The sequence below is a fragment of the Clarias gariepinus genome, chromosome 22 (assembly GCF_024256425.1).
Source record: "Clarias gariepinus isolate MV-2021 ecotype Netherlands chromosome 22, CGAR_prim_01v2, whole genome shotgun sequence".
Classification (NCBI taxonomy): Eukaryota; Metazoa; Chordata; class Actinopteri; order Siluriformes; family Clariidae; genus Clarias; species Clarias gariepinus.
In genome coordinates, this window is record NC_071121.1 from 6,833,172 (window position 1) to 6,859,646 (window position 26,475).

At 39.1% G+C, this 26,475-nt stretch overlaps 2 protein-coding genes across 4 annotated transcripts in view; one reads left to right on the forward strand and one right to left on the reverse strand.

Annotated features, from left to right (window-relative positions):
- Positions 1–549: 549 nt before the first annotated feature.
- sp5l (Sp5 transcription factor-like) lies at positions 550–2,813 on the forward strand. Its single transcript, XM_053483216.1, has 2 exons — positions 550–603; positions 1,425–2,813. The coding sequence occupies exons 1-2, from the start codon at positions 550–552 to the stop codon at positions 2,478–2,480; spliced, it is 1,110 nt and encodes a 369-aa protein (XP_053339191.1). The 3' UTR covers positions 2,481–2,813.
- A 4,326-nt stretch (positions 2,814–7,139) lies between these two features.
- Positions 7,140–26,475, reverse strand: part of arhgef25a (Rho guanine nucleotide exchange factor (GEF) 25a) — a 94,508-nt gene continuing 75,172 nt past the window's right edge. For 2 of the 3 annotated variants that reach the window (XM_053482610.1, XM_053482612.1), the window contains 9 exons: positions 26,303–26,392; positions 19,988–20,080; positions 17,550–17,600; positions 17,199–17,276; positions 16,902–17,093; positions 16,041–16,221; positions 13,935–14,152; positions 12,777–12,938; positions 7,140–9,383 (listed from right to left, as the gene is read on the reverse strand). In XM_053482610.1, the coding sequence (XP_053338585.1) occupies positions 9,258–9,383; positions 12,777–12,938; positions 13,935–14,152; positions 16,041–16,221; positions 16,902–17,093; positions 17,199–17,276; positions 17,550–17,600; positions 19,988–20,080; positions 26,303–26,392 (1,191 nt within the window). In that variant the 3' untranslated portion in view covers positions 7,140–9,257. The remainder of the gene's footprint in view (positions 9,384–12,776; positions 12,939–13,934; positions 14,153–16,040; positions 16,222–16,901; positions 17,094–17,198; positions 17,277–17,549; positions 17,601–19,987; positions 20,081–26,302; positions 26,393–26,475) is intronic. The other variant, XM_053482611.1, reaches the window with a different exon arrangement.

The window sequence follows — 26,475 nt, forward strand, 5'->3', positions numbered from 1 at the left end:
TAATGAAAAATCATGGGAAAAAACACAGCCTGTCCATGAGTATTGTTTTATGCTTGTTTTGAACAGCTGGCTAAGGCCAGGGTGCAATCAGATTAAGCAAAATCACTGACAAAAAAATTAGGATGGTGACCGTCTCCAAATACGCACGCACGCAAGCTCGCACACACACGCGCGCGCACACACACACCTCCCCGGGGTCCCCACACCCACCCATTCAGTGCCTCTTTAAGAGACCCCTGGCGAGAGGATCTTCTCCTGCATAAAGACGAGACGCGAGAATGACTCGCCATACACTTTGGTTCTGACTTTGCTGCCCAAACGCTCCGAGACGGACAAAAACAAGGGACCAAAACCTCAGAGAGTGCGGAGGAGTCCTGGACGAGTCGCCTTATCCCGAGGATTTACACGTTTTCTCGCTGTAACGGTGTTTTTTCCGTCTATTTCTCACGAGCGGATGACTGACTGAAGTCCCAGCAGGCGCTCTGCTTCCACAGCCGCGGTGCTCGCGCTCATCTGCAGGTGCTGATCTCCTCCTGACAGTAAAAGCACATGGCTGCACTGACGCTCTCCAGAACCGACAACATTCTCCATAACTTCTTACAGGTACATATATATTTATAGAGAAATGAGCATTCCGTTTTCATATTCAAGCTTTTTCTTATTTAATGCAACGTCTTTTAAATAGTTCGTGCAGTATTGAGTGAAGAGTTCATCACTATTTTAAAAAGCTGATTAGAAAACTGATAGAAACTTTAGTGACGATCACAATCATAAAACTGTTCGATGATTGCTTTTTATGATGCTTACATCCAAGAACCACAGTGTAGGAATTTTTAAATATGAACTTTCCATGCATGCTGATAAAACATCTGAATGCATGCATGGAAAGTTCATAATTAAAAAGCTGACGATAGCTAATTTTAAGAACAATAGAACAATAGAGAATCATCAGCTTTTTAATTATGAGCTTTCCATGCATGCAGATGTTTTATTAAAATCCTGGCTGAATTTGACTGAAGTAACTGTTCCATGATTATTCAAAATTTAACCTTGAACCATAACAACTTTGATCTTAACTAAAATATAACCTTATTTGATTTGACCAATGTAAATGTAAATATAATTATAGCAAGCATTAAATATATAGTTGATGGTAATATTTACCATAGATTTAAAAATAAAGAAAGAAAAAATAAGAAATAAATAAAATGTCCATTAGATCCATTTTTAGATTTTTATTTTATTTTATACATCTAAAAATAGTATCAATAAATAATAGTAAACATGTGATTCCATAAAGTGTACAGTTCCACTTTCCGAATCAATTATTATCACTTTTAGGCTAATAAGGTAATTGTATTTAATTGAATTTGATTGGTAATTAACATTGTCACTCTTTAAAATAATTTTCTTCTGCTTCTTAGGATCGTACTCCGAGCTCCTCCCCGGAGAGTGGCCCCAATCCGCTGTCATTCCTGGCCACCACGTGCAGTCAGGCTTGGCAGGTGAGCGGCACCGTGGGCACAGACGGGGCTCCGTTCCCCTATGAGGGCACAGTGGGGACCACATCCAGTATGTTTCAACTCTGGAGCAATGAGGTAGCCCCCAACTCGAACCTGAGTGCCCATCATATGGCCTTCAGCGTGCCCAAGATGCAGTTTCCTGGCCATGTCCAGAATGGCCTGGGCCCTCACTCGCACCACCACCACCATCATCATCATCACCACCATCACCACGAGCTGCCTCTTACCCCTCCAGCCGAACCTTCTGGTTCATACTCATTTGATGTCTCACCGGTAAAAATGCTGCCATCACAGGCACAAGGAAACGCTCAGTACTATGCACAGCACAATGCTGTTGGTCAGAACTTTCCCAGCTTTCTGCAGAACAATTCAACCCGAGCCCATCTGCCTGGAGGGCACATTGAAGATAGCCAGCAGTGGTGGAGTCTCCCTCCGAGCAACACCAGCACCTCGAGTCACCCATTTTCCTTGGGCAGGCAGCTGGTTTTAGGCCACCAGCCTCAGATTGCTGCTCTGCTGCAAGGCACCTCGAAGAGCCTGCTGAGCTCCACACGCCGCTGCCGCCGGTGTAAGTGCCCGAACTGCCAATCTGCAGGGAACACCGTCGGCAGCCTAGAGTTTGGCAAAAAAAGACTGCACATCTGCCACATCCCAGAGTGCGGCAAGGTGTACAAGAAGACATCCCATCTGAAAGCGCACTTGCGCTGGCATGCCGGCGAGAGGCCATTCATTTGCAACTGGCTCTTCTGCGGTAAGAGCTTCACACGTTCGGACGAGCTACAGAGGCACCTGCGCACACACACCGGCGAGAAGCGTTTCGGCTGCACACAGTGTGGCAAGAGGTTCATGCGCAGTGATCACCTCTCCAAGCATGTCAAGACCCACCAGAGCAGGAAGGGTCGATCCAGCCAACCTTCTCATGTTGACCCAGAGCTGAGCAACATTAAGAGGGAGTGAGAGGAATCCAAGAACTGAAGTGCACAGATAATCTTACAACTCTCACAGAGATGGTCGCTTGAATAATCCTCGTGAGAGACAAAGCCATATTTATAGGAGTTCACAGAGTTTCTGAACATGAAGGTCTATAATGAAGGCCACGCTGCTAGTAAACAGGTGATGGACAAACACTGTAAAAGGGAAATGTTACTTGTTTTTACATGGTTTTAGGCATGCTTGAGATCTCACTAATGCTGGTCTCTCTTTGCACAAAGGTAATTTGTCAGTCTGTTAATTCACTAACAATAAGTTATACAATCACAATATAAAAATATTTATTAAATCAATCTGGTCCTTTATTTTTTACAGAAAAATTGCCTTAATACTCTTATCACATTTTGTTGTTTTGTAAAAAAAAATGTTTAGATAATTATTTTAATCAATTTTACTGATTGTCTGTAATTATTTACCATCGTTCTGATATCGGTTTAAAGCAGCGGTTTGCACTCAGAACATTTCTTTACTTTACATGTAAATATCCCGGATGTTCGCATAAAGCCTGGTTTTAATTCTAGCCTCAGATGGTGTTGTAATGTACAGAATATAATGTTTATACATGGCATACAGTTCTATGAAGACTACGCATGTGAAAAATAAATAAATAAACAAACAAAAATAGGTAAAAACTCTCAATGTCATCTGTCTTTGTCTTATTAATTTTAGAGCACACTCCTCACATTCGAATTAATGTGTGAATATGAGCAAATGGCTGGCTAATATTACATCTAACATCACATGAGTGCCGGACCACGTCGATTCAAATGCTAATTCGACAGTATGCGGGATGCTAATTTTAGGTGCCCATTGTTCCTGGGTGGTAAGGAAACACTTTAAAGCGGTCAAAATGACTGAAAAGCTCTCGGACATTTTACACCTCACTGTAAATTGTTAAGCCCATTGATAGAGACCCTGCCCTGACCCTATGACATCAAGTTCACAGTCATGCAGCCTTTTAATGGCTTTTCCTATCTCGGTGGTGATGATAGAGTCAACAGTTAGTGAGGATGGCACTCAGCTGGAGCTCACGGTGAATGGACCCCCAGCGGCTCGGGTCCTGCCGCTAGCGACACCAGTTGCTTTGATTTGTCACCTTTCTGTAAGTGAATGACTTAGCACCTTCTCTCAGTAGTCATGTATATCACAGGCAAGCTCCCATTAGCTTTTTACTGCTCCACAGCGCCCAGAATGTGACCCTGCTTGCAGAACAAATGAAGCAGATGCCTGCATAAATACTTTTGTATTTGCCTCTGTGTGTAGGCTTTTGCTCTTGAAAGCAATGCTAAAGAGCTACGCTGCATCGTCTGGATCGGTTTCCGTATCAGTTGAGTGCTGATATTATCTGTATCTAGATCTGGATTTAAACGTGAAGGGTGTGCGACCTGAAACCAGATTTTCCCAGATCAATCTTATCATTTTAAGTCATTCACATTTCATTCAAACTTAAATAATTCTTTTGATTATGAAAAGCTGCTTTGCGACAAATCAAATGAAATTTCAAATTCAAATTTTATTTGTCACATACACAGTCATACACAGTACGATATGCAGTGAAATGCTTGTACAACCGCCGGTGACCTTAAAAAGAAAATAAAAACTATATATAAGGAATAAATATTAATAAAAAGAAAATAAATGTAACTAGTAAAATAAACAAACTGTACAAATGTCAATTGTTAAAAGTGCTATACAAATAAAATTGAATATTTTCTTTATTCTTTATTTCTTTCCTTTATTTTTTCTGTATAATTTACTCTAACTTTTTTTTCCAGTAGACATTATGTATGCAATCAATTTTTAACATGTAGTTTAACTAGATTTCGTCAGCTGACAACAAAGTATGGGAACTTAAAGATAAGGCTGCAAATACTTTCCTTTAATAAAAAACGAGTATAATGTTGTTATTACCAGAAAAGCAACTTATAAACATTTATGTACATATTTACGAATTCGGGCTACTGCAATAATATTGTCCTTACTTCTAGACAGATATAATTGACCTCGGTAACATTATCTAAGATTTCAGACTCGTCCTGAACTCAAGTTCATCTCATCACTCACTCATTGTCTATAACACTTTATCCTGTATACAGGGTCACGGGGACATGTACAGGGTGCCAGTCCATTGCAGGGCACATACACTCATGCTTATTCACACACTATGGACAATTTGAGAATGCCAATTAGCCTAATCTTTGGATTTGGGAGGAAACCAGAGTACCCAGAGGAAACCCACTAAGCATGGAGAGAACATGCAAACTCCTTGCACACAGACCAGACGTGGAATTCGTAGGTTTTAAAATGTAGTAGGTAATAGGAGTGAAGCAAAATATATTGTAACACAATGTGTCACGATGCAAAACTTTTTATTATGTTTATGGTGAAAATGTGTGATTTATATCGTGTATGTACTTGTATGAGCATTCCATTTATTAAGCAGCTAATGCAGTTGCATTATGAATATGCACATTTCGCATTGTTGTATGCTTCAAAAATAAAACCTTTCTTCTGAAAAAACATTCTACAAGATTTTGGAGTGTGTCTGTGGCAATCAATGGCCATTCAATGGAAAGTGCATTAGTGAGGTTCAGGTTATTTTGGACGATATGTTGCCTGCAACAACATTCCCTTTCGCTGAAAGATGTTCAGTGCAGGCCACTGGAGTTCCTCAATACACAGTCACAAACTGTTTTAGAAACTCTTGCCACCATGTTGTCTGAAATGCCTTTATATATGCTGAAGCATGAAAACCATTATCCTTTCACGACTAAACATTCCAGTAGGCACCATTCTCCTGCATTTACAAAACCCATTGTCAACCCTCAGACTGCCAAATAGTGGAGAGTGAAGCAATCATCACTTTAGGAAACACATTTCCACAGCTCTAGAGTCCAGTAACAGTGTGCTTTACACCATTCAGCTTACACTTGAAACATTACGACTTGTGGGCTGCTGTTCAGCCACTGAAACCCTGCTCTTAAGTAGCTGATCTTTTGTTGGTCCTGCCTTCAGACCACATTAATAAAATGTAAAGTGGACCATTTTGACAGATAGCATTGTTTGTCTTTGGTGTTTGCATGTAACTGTTAGAAATGAGCATAGCTGAAACACCTGCACCCTATATACACTATACCATATATACACTGATCAGCCATAACAACACCAGGATGTTTAAGCAATTTTACCTCTGGGATTAATAAAGTTCTTTGAATCTTGAAATGTACGAGGTGGATCCTTTGGGTGCTGTGGGTTTCGAAATGGGACCTACATGGACTTGTTTGTCCCACTGATGCTCGATCAGACTGAGACCTGGCGAATTTGCAGGCTGAATCATTAACCATGAACTTTTCACCTGCTCAAAACGTTTACTGGTACATAATTGATAAAGAGCATTATTTAATTCGCCCGATGGTGGTGTGAGTATTGTGGCTAATCAGAGTATAAGATTCAGTAATGTTTGTTCATGATTAATAATCAAATTATTATTATTATCAGTGTATTATTATCATTATTATCAGTTTATTATTACAGTGATCACATTATCATTGTTAATATAGTATGAGGGAGAGTCAAATATTATACACACTCTGGCTGTAGAATTTATTTTAATTAACTTTCAGAAAAGACAAAAACTATTTTTCGACATAATCTTCTTGTTTTTAATACACTTTATCCATCTGCCAACAAGCTTCCCTATTCCCTCATTTAAAAATGTTTTAGACAAATACTCTGCTGTCTTCAGTTCTTTATTAGAAGTGAATTTTCGTCTTTGTAATGCTGCTCTCAGAGGACCAAACAGATGAAAGTCTGATGAAGCGAGATCAGGACTATAGTCTATGCTTTAATACCTCAGAACGAAGTTTCGACAGAATTGGACGTATGTGCATCATCATGCAAGATCACAACGCCCTTGATAGCTGTCCTCTGTGTTTAATCTGAAGTTTAGGCTTCACCTCTTCAATAAGCGTCTCACTGTAATGAGCAATGATCATTGTTGAAAATCTTTCCTAATAATGTTCTAATACTGGCCCTTGAGAATCCCAGAAAACAGTAAGCGTCAATATTCCATCTGATGGTCGACTTTTTCTCGATCGGTGATTGAGGATGCTTCTGTTCCATACTCTGTTGTTTACTTTCAGGCTTGTAGTGACAAATCCATGTCTCGTCATCCTTCTTTTTCTTAGATTATCCTAATTTAGGATAATTAGGAGATATTTTCTTCATACTGAACACAAAGTCTTCGATAAATACCGGCACCAGTTATACCCTGAAATCACAATTTTTTAAAAAAAAAACTGCACGCTGCTCTTTCATGCAAAAAACAAGCGAGACATGCCTTTTTGCTCGCACCGCAGTTACAAATAAACTGATGTAACACGTTCACACCTGCACAGCAGTGCCTGGGGAGACGGTAGCCTTGAACGGAACAAAGGTTTAATATAAAGGGAGTCTGGAAAAAAAATTTAATGAGCCTAGTTGTATTCATTCATTTCAGTTTAGCGTCTCCATAATGACAAAATTAACTTGCATAGTGTAACCCAGTATGAATAGATAACAGTATTTAATTTTGATAGATAAAATGCACAGGTAAAAAAATTTCCAAGCCATATATATATATATATATATATTTCAAAAAGACAGTTTATTTCATGATACAACAATGAGATCTGTCACATAGACATTTAGTCTATCTTGTCTGTCTTTCCTGTTTTCTCTTACTAAAACGTCTTCAACAAAGCATGCGAAAGTCTAGATTTGTGCAAAGGCAACAGAGGAGAGGCCATTCTCAATACAGGGCGAAATTGCCTAGATAAGAGACGAGAGGACGTGGAGTGTAGAACATTCAACTGTCATAGTATTTTTATATGTGCCAGAATTTAAACAGCTGGCATCTGGCGCAACATTGTGTTATGGCATTGTATTAAGATGATTTTATGTGTATGTCGGTCTTGAATGGATCATCGATCATTTCTGTCTGAGGAAAAAATCACAGCAAATCAATTCTCAAATGTAAACTTATTATTATCTTTGCTTTTTTTTTTTTTACATCATTTTTATGCCTAATGAGTAAAGTGCAGCCAGTCACAGGCAGTGTGGTTAATTGGGCATAGTTCATTAGTAATTACACCAGAGTGTAAATTATCCAGGGTTGGATATTATATGGAAGTGAACCATCTTCCTGTTCAAACAAATAGGTGTGTAAGTAATAGATGATGGTTCAAATAAATGCTTGTTTTTTAATTATAAATTCATACTGCCACATTGTTGATGTTTTTTTTTACATTGTTTCACTGTGAATGGAAAAGGGGTGCCTCAAATCAAACTGTGAAAATTGTGCATACTTCTTTAAAGCAGTTGGTCCAGGAATACTACAAATACTGTGTTCAGAAGCTCACTGGTGGCCTCTACTGGTGAAAATGTGTACTTGCTGGGCACAAATATCTAAATTCTGTTCCTGTCTTATAAAAATGCCACCAAAATAATCTCTTAATATTGTACTTGATCAATTCATTTATAGTCAATAAGTTTTTCATTTAGATATATTGGCAGTGTGAGCAAACTTATAAATGTCACTTTTTATTGTAAGAAATGATAATGTGGATTTTGTTTTAAAATGATATGATTTCGTTTGCAGTGATTATGTTTAAACGCTTTGGTAACTCCATTCGGCACCACCGTTGTAGGAGCTTCTCTTAAAAGCATCGGATTCTTCTCTCATTTCCAATATCCTGTCTTTAAGCATTCATTCCAGAAGTAAAGAATAAGCTAGGAGACATGCATCGTGATAGGAAGGGGTTCGGTAATTACACGTAAAGATTGTCATACTGTAAGGCTTCTCGCTCTGTTGTCTATTGATCTAATAAACTGCATTTTCCTTTAAAAAAAAAAAAAGTCTGATAAATCCCAGAGCACACTGAGTGCATGCACGGTTCTCTGACAAAATGTAACGGATGCATGCTGAAACAGTCACATCTTTCTCCACCGGTCCACGGCCTGGCCTGGCATGTCGAGCAGTAGCTAGAGCTGCAGGGAGTAGAGGAGTGCATGACCTCTAGCTTTACATCATCGAAGCTGAGGGTCTCTAGGGGAGACTGTCGATCTGTTCTCATTCCACTTAGATCAAACAGCACTGGTACGGTCAAACAGAATTCAGAAACACAGCACTGGACATGTTCATATTCAGCGAGGAGGCACTGAAGCCACTGCATCTTCATGCACAGGGTCGGTCTTTAATATACGGTATATACAAATATATACTTCATTGTCAGTCTGTCTCTAACTGGCTCCTTCTAGAGAATATGCGTATCCCAACAGGCTCTTTGTTGTGAACCAGAGATAAAAATAGTGCCTTTGTAAACAGGCCCAAAGCCCCATGTAGGCTACGTAAAGCTAAGTCTTCGTCTCCTGAAAAGCAGAGCACATTGTTGAGGGAAAATACTGAAGCCATTGCTACTGCATATACATACATGCACACCTACACTCTGTTATACACTCATTCACACATTAAAAAAGTCCATTCAGCTCCAGTGACCTCCCAATGCAGGAATGTTTTTTTTTTTTTTTTTTTTAACACAAAGCAAGGAGGAACAAAAAACAAGCTGAAAAAAAAAGTCACTTGGTCATTCACGTCAGAGTGCGAGTAAAGAACAGGACAAGTCTAAGTCGTCCCGGTCGCTATAGTGGACGCGTCCAGGCTGTAACAGGCTCCTAAGGCAGCCAGGGTCAGAGTTCCAGGGCAGCTCATAGTTCATCCTCATCCAGCTGAGCCAGGTGATTAGAGTGCTGTAGACTGGAGGAAGGGCCCGGAGCTGATGGTCCCACCTCCCACCGTGGTGCTCTGGAACCACTCTCTCCTCCTGCCTGCTGCTGGATTAGATAAAGCAAAAAGAAATGGAAAATATCTATTACACCAAGAAGCGCCTTCACTTATGCCTCAAAATCATTCCTACAGCATTTTCAAAATGTCTTAATTAATAACATCTGGCATGAAAAAGGGCTCGCGAAACATATTTGCAGCTAATGCTTGTTATATTTGGAGCTTTGGCTTTCAGAGTTGTTCCATTATTTGGGCTGTAATTGAGATTAACTCTCTGAATGAGTCAGTGAATTCTATCAAGAGTTTTAGAAGAAAAAAAAAGGTACAGCACTGCAAAAAATTACATCTAAGTGAATTCTTCTTGAATCTAGTCAAATGTAGCTACACTTTCTTAAATAACTCTACAACTGAACAAATACAAAGATTTTAAATGAAATCTAGATTTTTCTAGTCAACACGCTACAATTTAAACCTTTTTTTTTTCTATTAAGAGAAAATTTTCCTATTTTTAATAAAAAAAAATCCTGAAGCTGACCAAAATATCTGGCAATATAACAAGAATGTTTTGCTTCAAATTTTAACAAAGGTTGTTTAGAAATAATCGAATCTTTCTATTTCTTCATATAGAAACCCATCTAGAGACCTGGGCCCGTATTCACAAAGCTTCTTAGAATCCTCTTAGAGAGCTCCTATCTTAGCTTAAAAAGTCCTAGCTGGGAGTCCTAGACTAAAAGTGATTCAGGAAACTTCTTTGAGCAACTCTGAGTAAGAAAAGTACAAACACCTTTATCTTAGTGAGGAGGCGTGGTCAACACCGTTGCTATAGGGATGACGCAGCAATACAAGCACTGTGATTGGTTAATTAAAAAATGCGCTCTTTGTGAAAATAAAATATATCATTATAGAATAGACAGTAAAATCATAATGTTTGTATATAAAGAAATTGTATAATCATGACTACAGGTTACTTTATGCAAAGTTTCTGTTGTAGACTAAATATCTTAAAGATAATTAAAACAGCCAAATGTTGAAATTGTGTTTACTTTTAAAGCAACCAATTTTCACACAGTAGTTACTATATTTAGGTTCTTACATTTATTTACCATACTGATTTTATCACCTGTAATCAATTTTAAATTGATGGGAGCAAAATTGCTCAGCTTTTACCAATTTACATGGTTGCAGGACCATCTGTTTAAAAGTTGCACTTTTGGATGGTATGTAGCCAACAATCCAAGAGACATGGAAGGAAGTAAAACAACAAGAAAACCAAGTTGGACAGAGGATCAGTGTTTACTTTTAGCTTTGCGTTTAGTGTTTGGAGAATATTTCTTCTTTCTGCCATTTTGTCCTCTGCTATAGAAAGTGCTTCTCTCAAGTCTTAACAATTTTTATAAAAATTTCATCATTAGGAGTAACTTTTATGCTTAAGAAGCTTGGTGATTACAAGCCCTGGAGGCCAATGTTGATTGCCATTGTATTTATTGCTATTTTACACCTGTAGTAGGACCTCCGGTGAATATTCACACACTACGGGCAATTTGGAAGCAATTAGCCAAGTAGCCTAATATGCTTATCTTTGTGGGAGGAAACCGAAGTATGTGGGGGAAACCCACCAAGCACAGGAAGAGCATGCAAGCTCCATGCACACAGACCCCGAGGCCGGAATTGAACCCGGACCTCTGAAGGTGCAAGGCGACAAAGCTAACCACTAAGCCACCATAGTACAATAATACCCCATATAATATATACTTTAATTATATATTATAATATACAATAATAGGAACCAATCTTTTCTTTGGTTTGTTGTAATACTACTAAGAAATTGTAAATAATGTTTTCAATTTAAGATATTTTAATTGATAAGATCTTGTTTTTTGCGGTCTGGACTGAGAGAATAAAGGGATATCTAAAATAGTGATGCAAAATGTGTACTTGTTCTGCTTCTCAGCACACCTTACACCCAGACACGTCTACGCTCTTCCTGCTGCACGCTCACTCTGGAGAACTCCAAACTTTTTTTGTCCCAATACAAACCTTCATTTGTATTTCTGTTCAGCTACCCTGATGACTATGAATCAATCTCCTTATTTTCTACGGCAACTATTATGGTGACTATTTCACTCCTCACACACATTACCATAGAAAAACAAATTGGAAAGTTTTAGCTGTTTCACACAAATACTTAGCAAACAGAAAACTAAACGACCGCATATTTCTCCCAGAACTGAGCGTTCCCAAAAAGTTAATTCTTCACGTGGCATGTTTTCCTTTTTCGCCGCTCGCCCTCAAAACACCACTTAACTCGAGGACCAGCATGGGACAAGAACAATCAGGCTGTGGATAAGGATCTCACACTTCCCTTTCTCCTTCCTGTTTGTTTTGCAGCGCAGGTCTGCATATCTGAGTAAACAAGATAAACAATCCAAGCAACACTATAGCTATTGTTGAACTGTCAATCAGGAGCAGACGGGACTCACAGGTCCAGACGAAGAACAGAACACAGACGCCGGAGAAAGTGATGAAAAGAGTTGCAGGTGTGGGACACTTGCTATTGACTAGCTAAAACATTTTTTAACTACCAATTGATGTCTTCCTTAAAAAAAAAAAAATCTGTGTAATTTCATGCAGGAACTGCGTCATGAGCTTATCCTTACTTGGTTCCCATGGCAACAGTGTCACATACTTTTTCAGATTTTTCTTCCTGTTTTGGTCTAGTCTCAGTGCTCGGTTCCTTTCCTTGATTGTATCCACTTGGTTTGCACTGTTCGCAGCTGTGTGCAAAAGTTTGCACACCCCATGGCTTTTAAATGAAAGCTGTATATGTAGGATGTGCTTTGCTCTAACCCATTATATGCAAGGAAAGTATTTTGGGGATCAAATATGACAAATAAGAGAATATACGATATCTAAGATAATCTGAAAATACAAATAAAGTTTGGAGGCAATCATAAAGCCATTTATATTAACCTTGGGGTCAGAGCAGCTGCTACACAAAATAAATCAGCATCTTCTAATCAATGAGTACATTAGAGCACTTTTGATGCATATTCAATTTATATCATGAATTGAAGATATTGTTATATTATTACACTTATTCATGAATCAAAGTAACAGTAATAATAAACCTCCAGTATAATAAACCTCCTTGTATGTCTAAAAACCTACTGTAGTGTTTCTCAGGCTTCCAGAAGAGGGAGCACCGAGGCTTCTTTTTCAAAAGCATTAGTGGAATATAACCAGAGCATCAACCAGATTTCTTAGAAAACATCCAGTGTGGCTGGAGCCTCATGTGATAATTAACTTAAGGTCAAACTGATTTAACAAGAGAAATAATCAGGTGTGACTTGTTTGCCTTCCAGCCACATCTGTCGTTTTGTGGAAATGATTGGTCAACCACTGTCTTGTTGTGAAGATGTGTGAATGACAATGAGTTTGTGCACCTGTGAGCCTTGTGTGCTGGCGGGGTAGACGCCGTTGGACACTGTCTGGCAGGAGTGGACAACATGTGAGAAACTGGGCTCCTCACTAAATGCCAGATGAACATGGGTTGGAGAAACAGCTTGGGGCTCCAACCGGGACTCCAGCTTGCATCGCTGTGTTAACTGTAAACACAATCACAATTAAATCAGCATATACAGGGGTATAAAAGCCAAACTGGGACTTGTAATGAAATTCCTCGTGAACGAAGACGTAAAACCGACTGACATTTACAGAAGACTTCAAGCATGGTGATGAGCCTCTTAGCCACATTAAAGTAAAGCATTTAAACAGTTTGATGAGGGTCAGAGCCCGCTTCATAGTCTGATCTCTGAGACAATTCTCTTTTTGGGAAAGTTAAAATTTTTAGTTCTACAGGCTCGAGTTTCTCTTAAATGTGTGAACGTGTAAATGTCTTTTTCCAGTGTTTTTTTTTTTCTATTTAATGTACTGCATCTGTAGTGTATGTGTGATTATCACAAAGAACATTTTCCCATAATGAGAAAAGTGCAAAAAGTAAGAATAGGAAAAAGAAAAAAAAACAATTATATATTCCACTAGACTCAGTGGAACAGTGAGTAAATTCTAACCCTAGGCAGGAATTTGTGGTTCACAGCTTCAGGGTCCTCGGTTTGATCCTGAGCTCACGTTACTGTTTTTCTGTGGTTTCATACGTTCTCCCAATGGCTGTGCGGGATTCCCCACGTTTCCTGGTTTCCTCCCAAAAACACATGGGTAGGTGGAATGGCTACACTAAAATTGCCTCTAAATAAATGTGGTGAGCATGCTGTTCTGTGAGCATCTAATGCACAGTGTTTATGGGATAGGCTTTGAATTTAGCACAAACCTGAACAGGGTAAAGTGCTTACTGAATAAATAAAAAAATGCGGTTGTATTGCTCTGATTAATCATGAATGCCACAATTGCGTTTTCCCACATCGTCTCATCCTATAGCCTTTATTATTGGAGTACAAAATGCAATTTTGAATTCTCGTTGAAAGTTGTTGCGATTATTTGTAAATTGGGAAACTAAAGGTCACAGATGCCTTTCTGATTGTGTGTGCGTGTCTGTGTTAGAAGCCAGAACTCATGTCAAGTGTGTATCCCAATAAGCAGTGTACCTCTAGCTGTGCAGAGGTGTCACCAGGACCCTGGCTGGACAGGTAGAGGGAGGGCAGGGACGAGTTGTAGGCACGCAGGCAAGGCGCTCGATGTCTGTCCATGGAGGCAGAGGAGTGAGGTCTCAGTCCAGATGCTGCACACACTGGAGGTCTCATGGTGCGCCCCAGACTGTTACTCTTACTCTCCCTTCGCTGGTACTCGATGGGCGACTGCAGGGCTAAGCAACACAACACAACAAAGAGTTACACCCTTGTACTGGAGCTCAAAACAGGGCGTTCATTGCTTCAGTGTAAACAAACTAATGTAAACAAACTAGCAGCCAAATTTACACCACTATGACTCTGATCGAGCAGTTACATACCTGCTGCATAACGAAACCCATTCTGCAGCACCGTATGCTAAAGGCAATGAATGTGGTGTTTTTTCGAGCTTTACAATATATCTAACCACTTAAATCTGGAATTTGTATTAATTTAAAAACCTCCCACTTCTCAGTCTCAGATAAACAGATGCCCTGTACAATTTCTGGCATTTTTTCCAAATAGAAAAAGAAAGAAGAGGGCACTTTCTATTCATGTCTGTATTTGTATCTGTTCAGAACACATTATCTGCCACTCATGCCACTTACATTATTCTTAGTGTGTGTGTGTGTGTGTGTGTGTGTGTGTGTGTGTGTGTGTGTGTGTGTGTGTGTGTTGTTTTTAACGTGCTATGGTTTATAAAATTTATATGTGTATGTACACGGTGACCAAAAGTATTGAGACAAAAGTGGAAGTCAATGTTTTAAAACAATGACAATCCATATAATAAGTAAATTTGTCAATTTATCAAATTAATTTGCTGTGCAGCAAAAAATATTTAGCGTCAAAAAGATGCCTGCAGTACTCTGAGACTCACTCAATCCTGACTGATCCCTGAACCCTGAAGATCATGTACAGAAACTTGCCACAGATGTTCACTATTTACTTGAGAATTCCAGAGGTTAAGGTATTCTTGTACACCCCAGTTTTAAAAAGTAAATCATACGTGTTTGTTCCATTCATTAACTAACTCTAATTAACACAACTCTTTAGCCCGATAGGCTCAAACTAATTATTGTCATTATATGCATAAGTATTATAGACTTATATGATGTCTGTATACTTCTGGCCACTATTGCATGTGTATATACTGTAAGCACTAACAATATTCCTTTAAATCTTAATAGTTATTAAACACTAGTTATTCAGAATGTTTCTGTAAGTCAAAACAGCCCTTTTGATGTGTGTGAGTTTGTGTCTGTGTGTTGTATTTATAATCTACAGAAAAGGATTAGTATTAAAAGATTTTATCTGAGATTAAAGTCAGAATTTTGAGTTCAGAAAAAAAGCTGAATTCTGAGTTCAAAGTAATAATTCTGACCTTAATCACAAATAAAACCTTCTGAAACTAAAGTCAGAAAAAAACAGAAAGAAAAAAAATAGTTTAAAGTCAGAATTCTGGCAAAAAAGTCAACATTCTGGAACAAAAACAAAAACAAGGTCAATATTTTTAGATTAAAGTCAGATTTCTGAGAAGAAGGTAAAAAAAAAATTATGATACAAAACCTCATAGAATTTTGAGTTTAAAGTAAAGTCTGCAAAAAAAACTTTAAGAACTCAGTTTTTCTGACTGAGATATAAATGCAGAATTCGATTATTAACTTTAGAATTAAAGTTAGAATTCTCAGCCAAAAAAAAGAATTCTGAGTCTAAAGTATGAATTCTTACTTTAATACAGAGAAAAAAGTAAAACTTCTGAGACAAAAAACTCAAGTCAGAATTTTGAAGAAAAAGTCAATTGTAAAAAAAAAAAAGGCAGAATTCTGGGTTTAATCTGAAATATAACCTTCTTAAATTCAGAATTTTGAGACATAAGAATTCTGAGAAATAGTCAATAATTTGAGACAGGAATTCAATATTCTGAGATTAAAAAAAAAAGGGGTTTAAAAGAGTTTAGAGTCAGAACTCAGACACATTTTAATGGCAGCTTTCATCTTTTACACGACAAATTCCAAAAATCTATTCTTTAATCCAGTTCTCAAGGTGCTAACGATGCTAACGCTGGTGAAGGTGATGACGGCTCACCGTTGAGGAAATTGCGTTGTGTCTCCAGGATCTGGTTCACGTCGCTCACCCAGGACCTGCTGATATCTACTGAAGAAGACTGCAGGCCGAAGCGCACGGTGTTGCCGTCAGCACCACGGGACGTCAGTGCAAAGCGGGTCGGGTCACCTTCTACACACGCCTCCATGCCCAGACAGCTCATCTGAAACCAGACACCAGACCAAAATACATAAAATGCGACTGGGAAGATAATTGCAATCTCTTATTATGTTCTGTTAAAGAAACTATGATGCTAGGATGGACATGAACATGCCTTATGGACATGATATTACAAGTGTACGATTATGAGGGTTAGAAACGTATGATTGTGGAATAATTAGAAGACCATCAATTATGAGTATAAAATTATGTAATAACTGCGACAACCCAAATCGTTATCCTTTACTCAAGGGTACTTCCTTTTTGTAAAATTACACTATTTAGGCTTTAAAAATCCATGGAAAATAGAATGCGTGTGGTTTCACAACTTATATTGCAAAAGAAGATTTCATAACAATCTCTCGCCATATCCGCTTTCGTTCAGATTATGCTAATTAGAAAAATTAAAATTGATTGCAATCATAATACAATCCTTATGGAAGCGGTAATTTTCTCAGAGCAGCAGCGATACAGAAAGGAAAGTCGCTGAGCTGAACCATTTTTAACAACGGTCATGAGGTACTAATAATACTGCAGATTAGTTTACAGCTACTTTTAGGGTGGGTAATGTTACAGAACCAATCTAAGAGACTTTAGATCTAAAAAATACAGCTGGTCAAGACATACAATTACAATAATGTAATTCTGACTCCAATAAGATCGCTTCAGAATAAGAAGGCCCACCTTGATGCTGTTCTTAAATATATATCCTGGAATTGAGAATCCTTTCTTCCGATCAATAGGCTCACTAAAAATGACAAGTTGCTCGAACAGGAAGACCCGCCTCTCCTTAGGCCTGGACAGGAAGCTGCTGTCCTGTTCTGTGACCATAAAAGTGTCTTGTTGAAGCAGCTTCCCTTGGGCCGTGATTTTCCCCTGTAAAGAGAACGTGTATTTAGGAGCCAGGACTGTTCAGACCTCTCCACTATTTCTTTCTTTGTTGAGACAGTTCTTAACTGCAGCCCACATCTGGCGCCGTACCTCAAAGCCCTGTAGCCGTCCCACGTTCATCATGTCATTGCAGCGCTTAGGAACAAAGCACATCACCTCCACTGCTTTCTGTTGCGGAGACAGTGAGTGAACGAGAGACAGAGACAGACAAAGGGTAATAATGACTTGTAATGTGTGTGTGAAAAGTGATGTGAGTAAGCACACTGAGTAAGAACTGTTTTATTTCTGTAAAATTTATTCATAAGCATTAACACAAAAGTAGACTGTAGTTCAGAGCATTCTGTAATAGAGCCACACCTGGCCCTTAAATTAATATTACACCACAATACCTTTTCCAAATTTAAATATAACTACTGGAACATTACAGAAACAGTTTCATACCTCCAGATCCTCTGTGTCCATGCCAGCCTTGGTGTAATACTTCAGGAAATCCTGCTCAGAAAGACACAATGTTCATTTTGTATCTGAATCAGAAATCATGGCATCGTGCATCATTATTTTCACCAGTTATCCATATCTAATTATCATTTTTTTTACACATCTTTTAAAAATAACTATATAGGGTTTTGACCCTTCACCTACAATCATTCCTCATTAAAGTTCAAGGAAAAGACTTGAGCCACCTCTCATTTCTTAATATTAAAATGATTAAATGATGTAGATTCAATTAAAGAAACAAGAATGTTGTTCTTGTTGTTAATGTTTTGCTGTGACAAGCTGCAAAGTGCCGAAACATAACATTTTTAAATTGATTGTTCATGTAACAACCTCATTTCACCTTTCGTCTGTTCCAACCACTCAGCATTTAGCATCTCTAGTATACTAATCACCTGCCTGATCATCTATCATCATCTGCACCTGTTTTTCATTGGTTTATGCCTTAAGTTAGATGTTTTTTATGCCTGAATGACATTGTTTTATTTGGAAATATCCCTCTGGAAGAGGTCAGATACATGGACTTGCCAAAATCTTGCCAAAAAGTAGAGCTAAAATAGAAAGTCTAAATTAGAAAAATAAGAAGAACAGGTTTTCTTCTAAGATTGCTCTGTATTTGGCTCTGAACATTTGATCCATTTCTAAAATGTAAACAAGACCACCACCACCATGCTTCATTTAACGATAGTGAAGATGGAGAACAATAGGGATCGATGACAGACCCACCACTTAGTAGGCTATTAATAATTTGATGAACTTTCACCCACACAAGTGGCATTGATGTAGCAGAGTTTATGTAAGAGAAGTAAAAGAATCTGCATGGATTCTTCTGGTTCTTTTTTTAAGCCTTTTGAACATGTGAACCTAGAAGTGACCTAGCTAACTAGTTAACAATATGAGCAAAACAATAGTAACATCTTATGTGTTTGGTTTGTGTTTCATGTCAATAAAGTTTCAGCATGGAAGTGCTTTCAAGTGCTTATATCATAGCCTTGCTGGTGTATGTTAATGGGACGGATAAGTCAGGTCAAACAAATGTTATCATTACTTTCATGAAGGGTATGTTTTACCAGTACCAGAATATGGGAATCACATTGCAAAAATGTAGAACCCTCAAAAATGAGTGTATTTTTATTTTTTGGTTATAAAAACAACCAAAAGCAGCAATAAACAAGTGATCAAGTGTATCTGTGCTATCTCTTTGCTTATGTGACAAATGTTTTAGCTTATTTAGTCATATTTGGGTAGTTGGTTAAAATAAAATAAAATTCATCATATTGCCTATTCTGTCTATATTTTATCACCCTATACTACTATGTATATATTTAAAAAAAATATATGGCTAAAATGCTCTGAGCTTGAATAGCTACCCTTATTGTATTCTGTATTCTTGCAGTATTTCCATGTTTAATTGCATGCAATACTTGCATTATACAATACCAGGTAAAAGTTTGTACAAACCTTATAATGGTCCTGATTTTATTTCTTTCTACACTGTAAAGCAATGCTGAAGGCGTCCAAAATAATCACCTTTGAAATGTTGATATTGAGATGTGTCTGTTACTTATGCTCTGTAGGCATTAAGTCTTTATAATGGCTCTAATCTGAGATACTGTTTGTTGATTGGTGATTTCTGAGGCTGGTAACTCTAATTGAAGTTTTGGTCTTGATTTTCTGGCAAGGTCTTCATGAGAGCCAGTTTCTTCATGGTGTTTGATGGGTTTAGCAAATGCACTTGACACAATACTGTTCTTGCAACTGACTGTTGTCTGTTTTTGTTCTGATGGTAAAAAAAAAAATCCAGTATTGTTCTAGATTGTAGAAAATAAATCCAAACTTGTGTCCAAACTTTTGATTGATACTGTACATGGTAGCAATGCTAGTAACTAGCTAGTTAAGCTACCGAAGTAATAAAGTAATACACTAAAAATGCTTTCCACAATTCATTTAATGACAAATCGTGTCGTTATCCTGACTAAATTTGCACATTCATGTTAACAGGATCTACTTCAGTTGTGTAAAAAATCCTTTAAAATATTAACTCGGTCGGATAGCTATCCATAAAATCTGTTTCTTTGTGGAGTACTTTTAGATCAGGTACTTATTAGTTCAACTTGAGGAAAACATTGAAGCAGTACTTCTACTTGTTGTGAAGTACCTTTTGAGGCAAGTACTACTACTTTTACTTGCGTACTGTGTTTGCGTACTTCTGAGCACAGCTAATCATTTACTTCCTATTTATCATTATCTTTTCTGTGTTAAACTAAGCTAATTAAAACAATTAGTTTCAAAAAGGTATGGGTGTCTCGTGTCTTGGCATCAGTGTGTTTGTTTGGGGGAAGTTGCGTTAATAAGGTGTTAGTATTGGTAGCATTCCCTCTCACCTTCAGCAGCAGCTGATATTTCATGATTCTCTGCACAGGTTTGATAAGGAGATCGTTCAACTGTAATCTGTGACCAAGCTGCTGTTTGAGCTCCTACAAACAAATACAATTAAAGAGACAAATTTGTAATACCTGCCAACAGATTTGACATCAGAAATTTCATATTGATTACATCCATCCATCTATCCATGCATCCATCCATCCTCTTTTCTTCTTTTTAGGACAAGGAGCATCTGGAGCCTATCCCAGGGAACTCAGGGCACAAGTGTACACCCTAAAAGAAATGGCAAACCATTCCGGGGAACAAGCACACACACACTACAGGCAATTTGGAAACACTAACCAGCCTACGGTGCACTGCTTTGGACTGTTAGGAAACTCGAATACCTGGAGGTAACCCACCAGGCACAGAAAGAGCATGCACACTATACACACTCACACAAACCAAGGGCCGGAATTCAAACCTCCCAAACCTGGGTCTGCAAGGAAACGGTACTAACCACTAATCCACCATGATGCCACTTTGAATACAGTGAACAGATAATACATTCTTAACAGATACAAACAAGAGGTACATTCATTTGTTTTTCTTTTGCTTTAAACATTTAGGAAGCTTGTCAGAAATTTTTACAAAGAATCTGACTGAGTTTATTAACATTGATGCAAAAGCAGTGATGCATTTCCAACAAAATCACCCATCCTTAGTAAATGCCTGGTCAAGGTTGGTGCAAGATTAGGCAAAATGTCCAGTTTAGATTGGAGTTTGTATAGATTATTATCAAGCATCAATTTTCCCAAGTGCGTCATAAACTGATTGTTGCAAGAATTTGGGGCTTCTCAAGATTAGAAAGTCCCAGGTTCAGACCAAAGTACCACCACCTTTGACCAAGACCCTTAACCCTAAACTGCTCAAGGACAGTAACAAGATTTTTTTTTTATTCAATTGATATAATAGATATATTAATAATAGATAATAGATATGACTGTCTGCTAAATGCTTAATGTAAACATGTCTGTCAAATCAGATAGTGTAGCTGAGTTAATTTTTATTATCTTTATTTTGTGTTTTCTCAAAACAGCTTGTTTTGTTATGGAAATGTTTTTGTTTTGTATACTCATTTTAATTTAAGGTAAATGTTACCTATACCTATCCCTGTACAATAGTTCCTAGTTACTTGTTGTTGCAGGGGAGCATTCATTATACAGTAGTAACAGACAGTAGACTCACATGTGGTGTAATAGCGAATTCCCTGCAAAAGCTGGTAGGCGCTGTTGCAGGTAAGATGTATACTAATTCTCTCTATCCCTTGGATAAGTTGTTAAGTCGCGAATTTTGCCTAAAACTGCATGGAAACTATATGCCATGTTGCTGCCGATGTATCTAAGGCTTTTGCTAAAGTCCGTTTATTTAGGAACCAGTTTTTTAAATAAACATGGCAGGCAGGGGTCAACATACTTTTAGTATTTCTACACCACTCGCAGGGAGAGCGAGGGGCTTATTCAATGTGGATGGAGCAGTTGGTAGGACTACAGTGTTGACCTGTGATGAATCATTTGAATCAGGAAGCGTAAATGACATACCTGATCTTGAGCCTCAATTCTCCACTACTGTTACAAATGATAGGAGTGTGCAACAGTTACGTGTTAATTGGGGAGTTAGGGAGTCAGATAAGTAAATATATAGCCGATTATTTGCTGGCTAGTCAGTCCCCAATCACGCCATGTTGACCATGGTGAGCTTGGTAGTGAGACCATACATCAGTGAGCCCCCAAAGTATAGAGGTGATGGTGCAGACAAATAAACTATTCAAGAACGGATCGAACTGATTGAGGTGTATTTGCATAAAAAAGGACTCCCAAAGAATGAACAAAAAGACAAGATTCTGAACCATCTCCTTGGTAGAGCAAAAAGCATAGTCAAAGTGGAAATAAAAAAGCAGCTCTTCTCCAGATGTGACTGCTAGTCCTAAAACAATCTATATCCTATTAAGACGCTATTTTAGTGAGAGTCCTGGTTCATGTCTATGCTACCTAACCAACAGCAAAAGAAACACCAGTAGTTTACTGGGTCAGGTTGAACACAGCTGCTGAAGTAGCCAACAAACAATTGAAACTCCAGGGTGGCAAAATGAAGAATATGGACACTGAAATAGCCATGATGTTTATCTGAAACTGTCCTGATTCTAGTCTCTCGTGTGTGTTCAAGTGTAAACCTATATGCAAGTGGTCACTTGCAGAGGTGCAAGAGGCTATTGATGAGCACCAAAGAGAGAGCCAAGCAAAAAAAAAAAAAAAAAACAGGTGCAGGCATGGCCAATGCACGTGTCAAACACTGACAGGTGCAGGCATGGCCACTGCTCTAACAAGTAGCAGCTCACCAGAATCTGGAGCTGCATGTGCTCAAGTGAACACAGCCAGAAGTGTCCCAGCTAATCTCACCAAATCAAATAAAGCAGTCTTTTCAGAATCAAATGCTTTAGAGCAAGTGCTCAGTATGTAAGAGAGAGTGTTGGAGCGTCCCAACCAGCCTGCTCATGCTGCAGCCAGACCACAGTTTTCAGCCTCAGCACGTCTCTCCCCATGCCAAGTCTGTAATAATACTTCTCACTCAACATGAGCTCACTGTATGAGGGAAAGAAGATGTCTGACCTGCCTAGAAATAGGGCACCAGTGGAAAGATATATATATAAGAATCTGGAATCTGCTCCACTTGGGACTGCCATATTGTTTTACTATATGATTAGGCTCGATAAGGCTGACAATCTGTTTTATACCAGCGTACAGGTGGATGATAAAATCTCACTACTAGCGCTGCTAGACACACGGCTCTATGGCTTGCACCATTGGTGAAGAAGCTGAGCAGGTACTAAAGAATGCTAGGTTAACACTGAACCCTAACAATACCCAGATTGACATTGTGCTTATTGGTTGTGGTGGAGTCCAGGTTAGACCCAAATGTACTGTATTTGCAACTTGAGGATGGAGGTATATGGATGTGCATTCAGTGTACCTGTTTTAGTGGTCCTTGGACAATGTCATTAATGTTATTAAGCACCTTTTAAAACAGTTCAAGCTGTCAAAACCTGAGTCAGTGAGCAAATCTGAGTCCACCAAAGCCCCTGAAGTAATGCAGGTTCTCAATATGCTGTCTGGTATAATCAGGTGGAGAAGTGAAATAATTCCAGATGTCATTTCACGTTAACTCAACGTGACGCTTTCCCCAAGGCAAGAGCACCTGGTTTGGGCTAAGCCTCATCCCTTTCTAAGGACAGTACTCACATGAAAAACATAATTTTCTGCAGGTATGTGTGCCCCATGAGTGGTGACAAGTGGGTCCCAGTTAGGATTTTGCGTTGCCATTGAAGATTTGAATGTGGCCCCTGGTCAGAAACCAGCGAGGACTTAAGTTGCAAAGTCAGACAGTGTGCAATGAAATAGGCAACAGGCCAGATGACTCTCCATGTCCCAGTTTGCATGACAGCCTACACAAGTTGGGGCTGAAAGACTTGGATATTGACTCTTGTAAGGTGTTTCACTACTGGAAATCTCAGTTGTTACAGCTGATGCATGGGTATGAGGATGTCTTCTCAAAAAGTAAGCTTGACTGTGGGATGGCTAAAGAATTTGTCCACTGTATCCATCTGTCTGATGATTGACCGTTCAGACTTCCATACGACATGTCCCACGAAGACATGTCCCACGAAGTATCACAAGCTCAGACAGAGATGAAAGAGCATGAGATCATCCATAAATCCGATAGTAAGTGGTCTTCTCCATTAGTGCTTGTCTGGAAAAAGAGTGGTAACCTCAGGATATGTGTGGATTACCGCTGGTTAAACGCACACACGGTCAAGGATGCCCACCCCCTACCACACCAGTCTGACTGTTCAACAGTCTGAGCTCTGGAAAGGAGTGCCATCTTTAGTGCCATGGACCTCACCTCTGGGTTTTATAACATCATCATGGCAAAAGAAGACAAAAAAACTCACAGCTTTCACTGTTGTGTAACAGCCCCGCAAGCTTTATGCGCCTCATGATGGGTATATTTGGTGATCAAAATTTCCTGACGCTGCTTTGCTATTTAGACGATGTGCTTGTGTATATGCCCAATGACTCTTAGGCCCTCATGAGGTTAGTGGTGGTCTTTAACGGGCTCATGGCTTGAAACTGGCCCCGAAAAATTTCACCTACTCAGAAGAACTGTGAGGGTCTTGGAGCATGTTGTGGATAAAAATGGTGTCTCAACTGATCCTGACATGGTTAAAGCTATCACTGCTATGACGGAAAAGGATGGCAATTAGGATAACATAACACCCTCACAGAAGAAGATCAAGTCGTTTTTGGGGATGGTCATGTACTACCAGCAGTTCATTTAAGATTGTTTCAGCATAGCTAAGCCCTTGTTCTCACTGACTGCTACACCTAAAGGGAAGAAAGGGAATGCATGTGGTGCTGTTTCATTTAGGAAGTTACATCCAAGTGACTGGGGACAAGAGCAACATGACTTATTTGAACAGCTAAAATCTGATCTGTTGGGCTCTGTCATCCGTGTATATCCCGACTTCAGTCGACCATTCATTCTGTCCAGAGATGCCTCGCAGGACAGGTTAGGGGCTGTATTATCTCAGGTCAGAGAGGGAGAGAGTAAGGCACGCCCCATCGTCTTTGCCAGCAAGACCCTCACCCGTGCTCAGAGAAACTACTCTGCACACCATCTAGAGTTCCTAGCATTGAAATGGTCTGTCTGTGATAAGTTTAGTCACTGGTTGAAGGACAAGGTTTCACCGTCTGGACCGACAACAACCTATTAAACTACATTTTACATTTTACCTGGTAGTAAGAACATTGTGACAGATGCCCTAAGCAGACAGCCTTTTATCCAAAACCGTGTTAGTCAGAGGCTTATTAAGGAGCCATATTAAGTGTTGTTAGAGGAGTTTGAACTGATTAAAGAGGGCATGGTCCAGGAGTCGCTGCCAACCACCAGGGTGTCAAGTGCTAATTTCCATTTGAGAGCCTGGGACAGTGCTCCATGACAAGTGGTGAAGTTTCAGCAGTCAAAGTGCCCTATCTGTCTTCTCACTCCAAGAGCTCCAGGATAAGCAAGGGAGAGATGCTACATTGTCCCAAGTCATCTCATTTGTCATCCGAGGAAGACGACCATCAAGGACAGAGCCAGACTATCGGAGTGTGGATGTGTTGGTGGTGACTGACCACTTTACCAAGATGGCCCATGCCTTCCACTGTTCAGGCTAGAAAGCAAAACAAGTTGCACGCCAGCTCTGGGATAGCTATTTTTTCGTCTATAGCTTCCCCCAAAAGAAGCAAGTTTCGAGAGCCAGTTGATCCAGGAGCTATTACAAATTGCAGGTGTGAAAAAGTCGAGGACAATGCCATACCATCCCAAAGGCAACGGCCATACTGAGGTTTCAACAGAATTCTGGGGAACATGATTACAGCCTTTCCACCTAGGCATAAAAATAAATGGCCAAAGATTTTGCAGACGCTGACTTTTGCCTACAACTGTACAGCTCACGAGTCAACTGGATACGCCTTCTTTTATCTGCTGTATGGGCGGATTCCCAGACTGCCAGTGAATGTTATGTTTCACAATGTGGAGAGAGACAACAATATTACAGACCATGACAGCTATGTTAACAGAGTGAGGGAGGAACTCTAGGAAGGCTTGCTACAGGACACCTGAGATGTAAGCATGTTGCCGTGTGCATGTACTGATTGTGCCCCTCGCTGTTTTTTTTTTTTAGAATAAACTGCAGAAATCAGAAATTGGTGTACCCGGTCTTAATCGCAGACATCAGCTACACCATTGTAAAATGTACCATTTTACTTTCGCAGTAACTATAAGCCATTCTAGTAAACTTAGCCTGGAAGTATGTTCTTAACAGCATGCAGTTGGAGGAAAAGCATTTCAAGCTTGGTTACAATCATGATGACATTATTTGTTTCAAAATTAAGACATTTTTACATTTTTATTATCAGATCACTCAGCCTTAACACAGAGGGCCATACAGTATGTGGCTGATGACTGTACTGCATTCAAAAGGCATTACAATGACAGCAGTATTATAGCATGCTGTACCGTCACACTGCTGAAAAACAATAATGCAAAACAAAACCGTGCTGTTGATTCCAAATTTATTTATTTCTCTTATTCCTAGAAGTGAATAGCTACAGGTCCATCTGCAGAGTATGAGTGATTAATATCTTAAAGGATACAGATGATGACTGATCATTATGAGCTGCTCATGAACCATATACAATACCGCAATAAAGGTGTGGCAAGGTCATACTTACTTCGAAATATGTGTCGATGTATTCTGACACTATGTACTCCGACTTTGGTTTGTTCTGGCAGTACACCACATACATGTGAAGACGCCTTTCCTGTAAACATAGCAACAGGAAATTACAAGTGAAATAGTGAAATGAGGTACAGGTCCCTGGTAGCGCAAAGCTTTCTTGTTCTT

What these genes read in the sequence shown, in the direction of transcription:
- sp5l (XM_053483216.1), top strand. Translation starts at nt 550, where the DNA reads ATGGCTGCACTGACGCTCTCCAGAACCGACAACATTCTCCATAACTTC. An exon ending in TTCTCCATAACTTCTTACAG is followed by an intron (nt 604 to 1,424) that starts GTACATATATAT and finishes TCTGCTTCTTAG; the next exon opens with GATCGTACTCCGAGCTCCTC.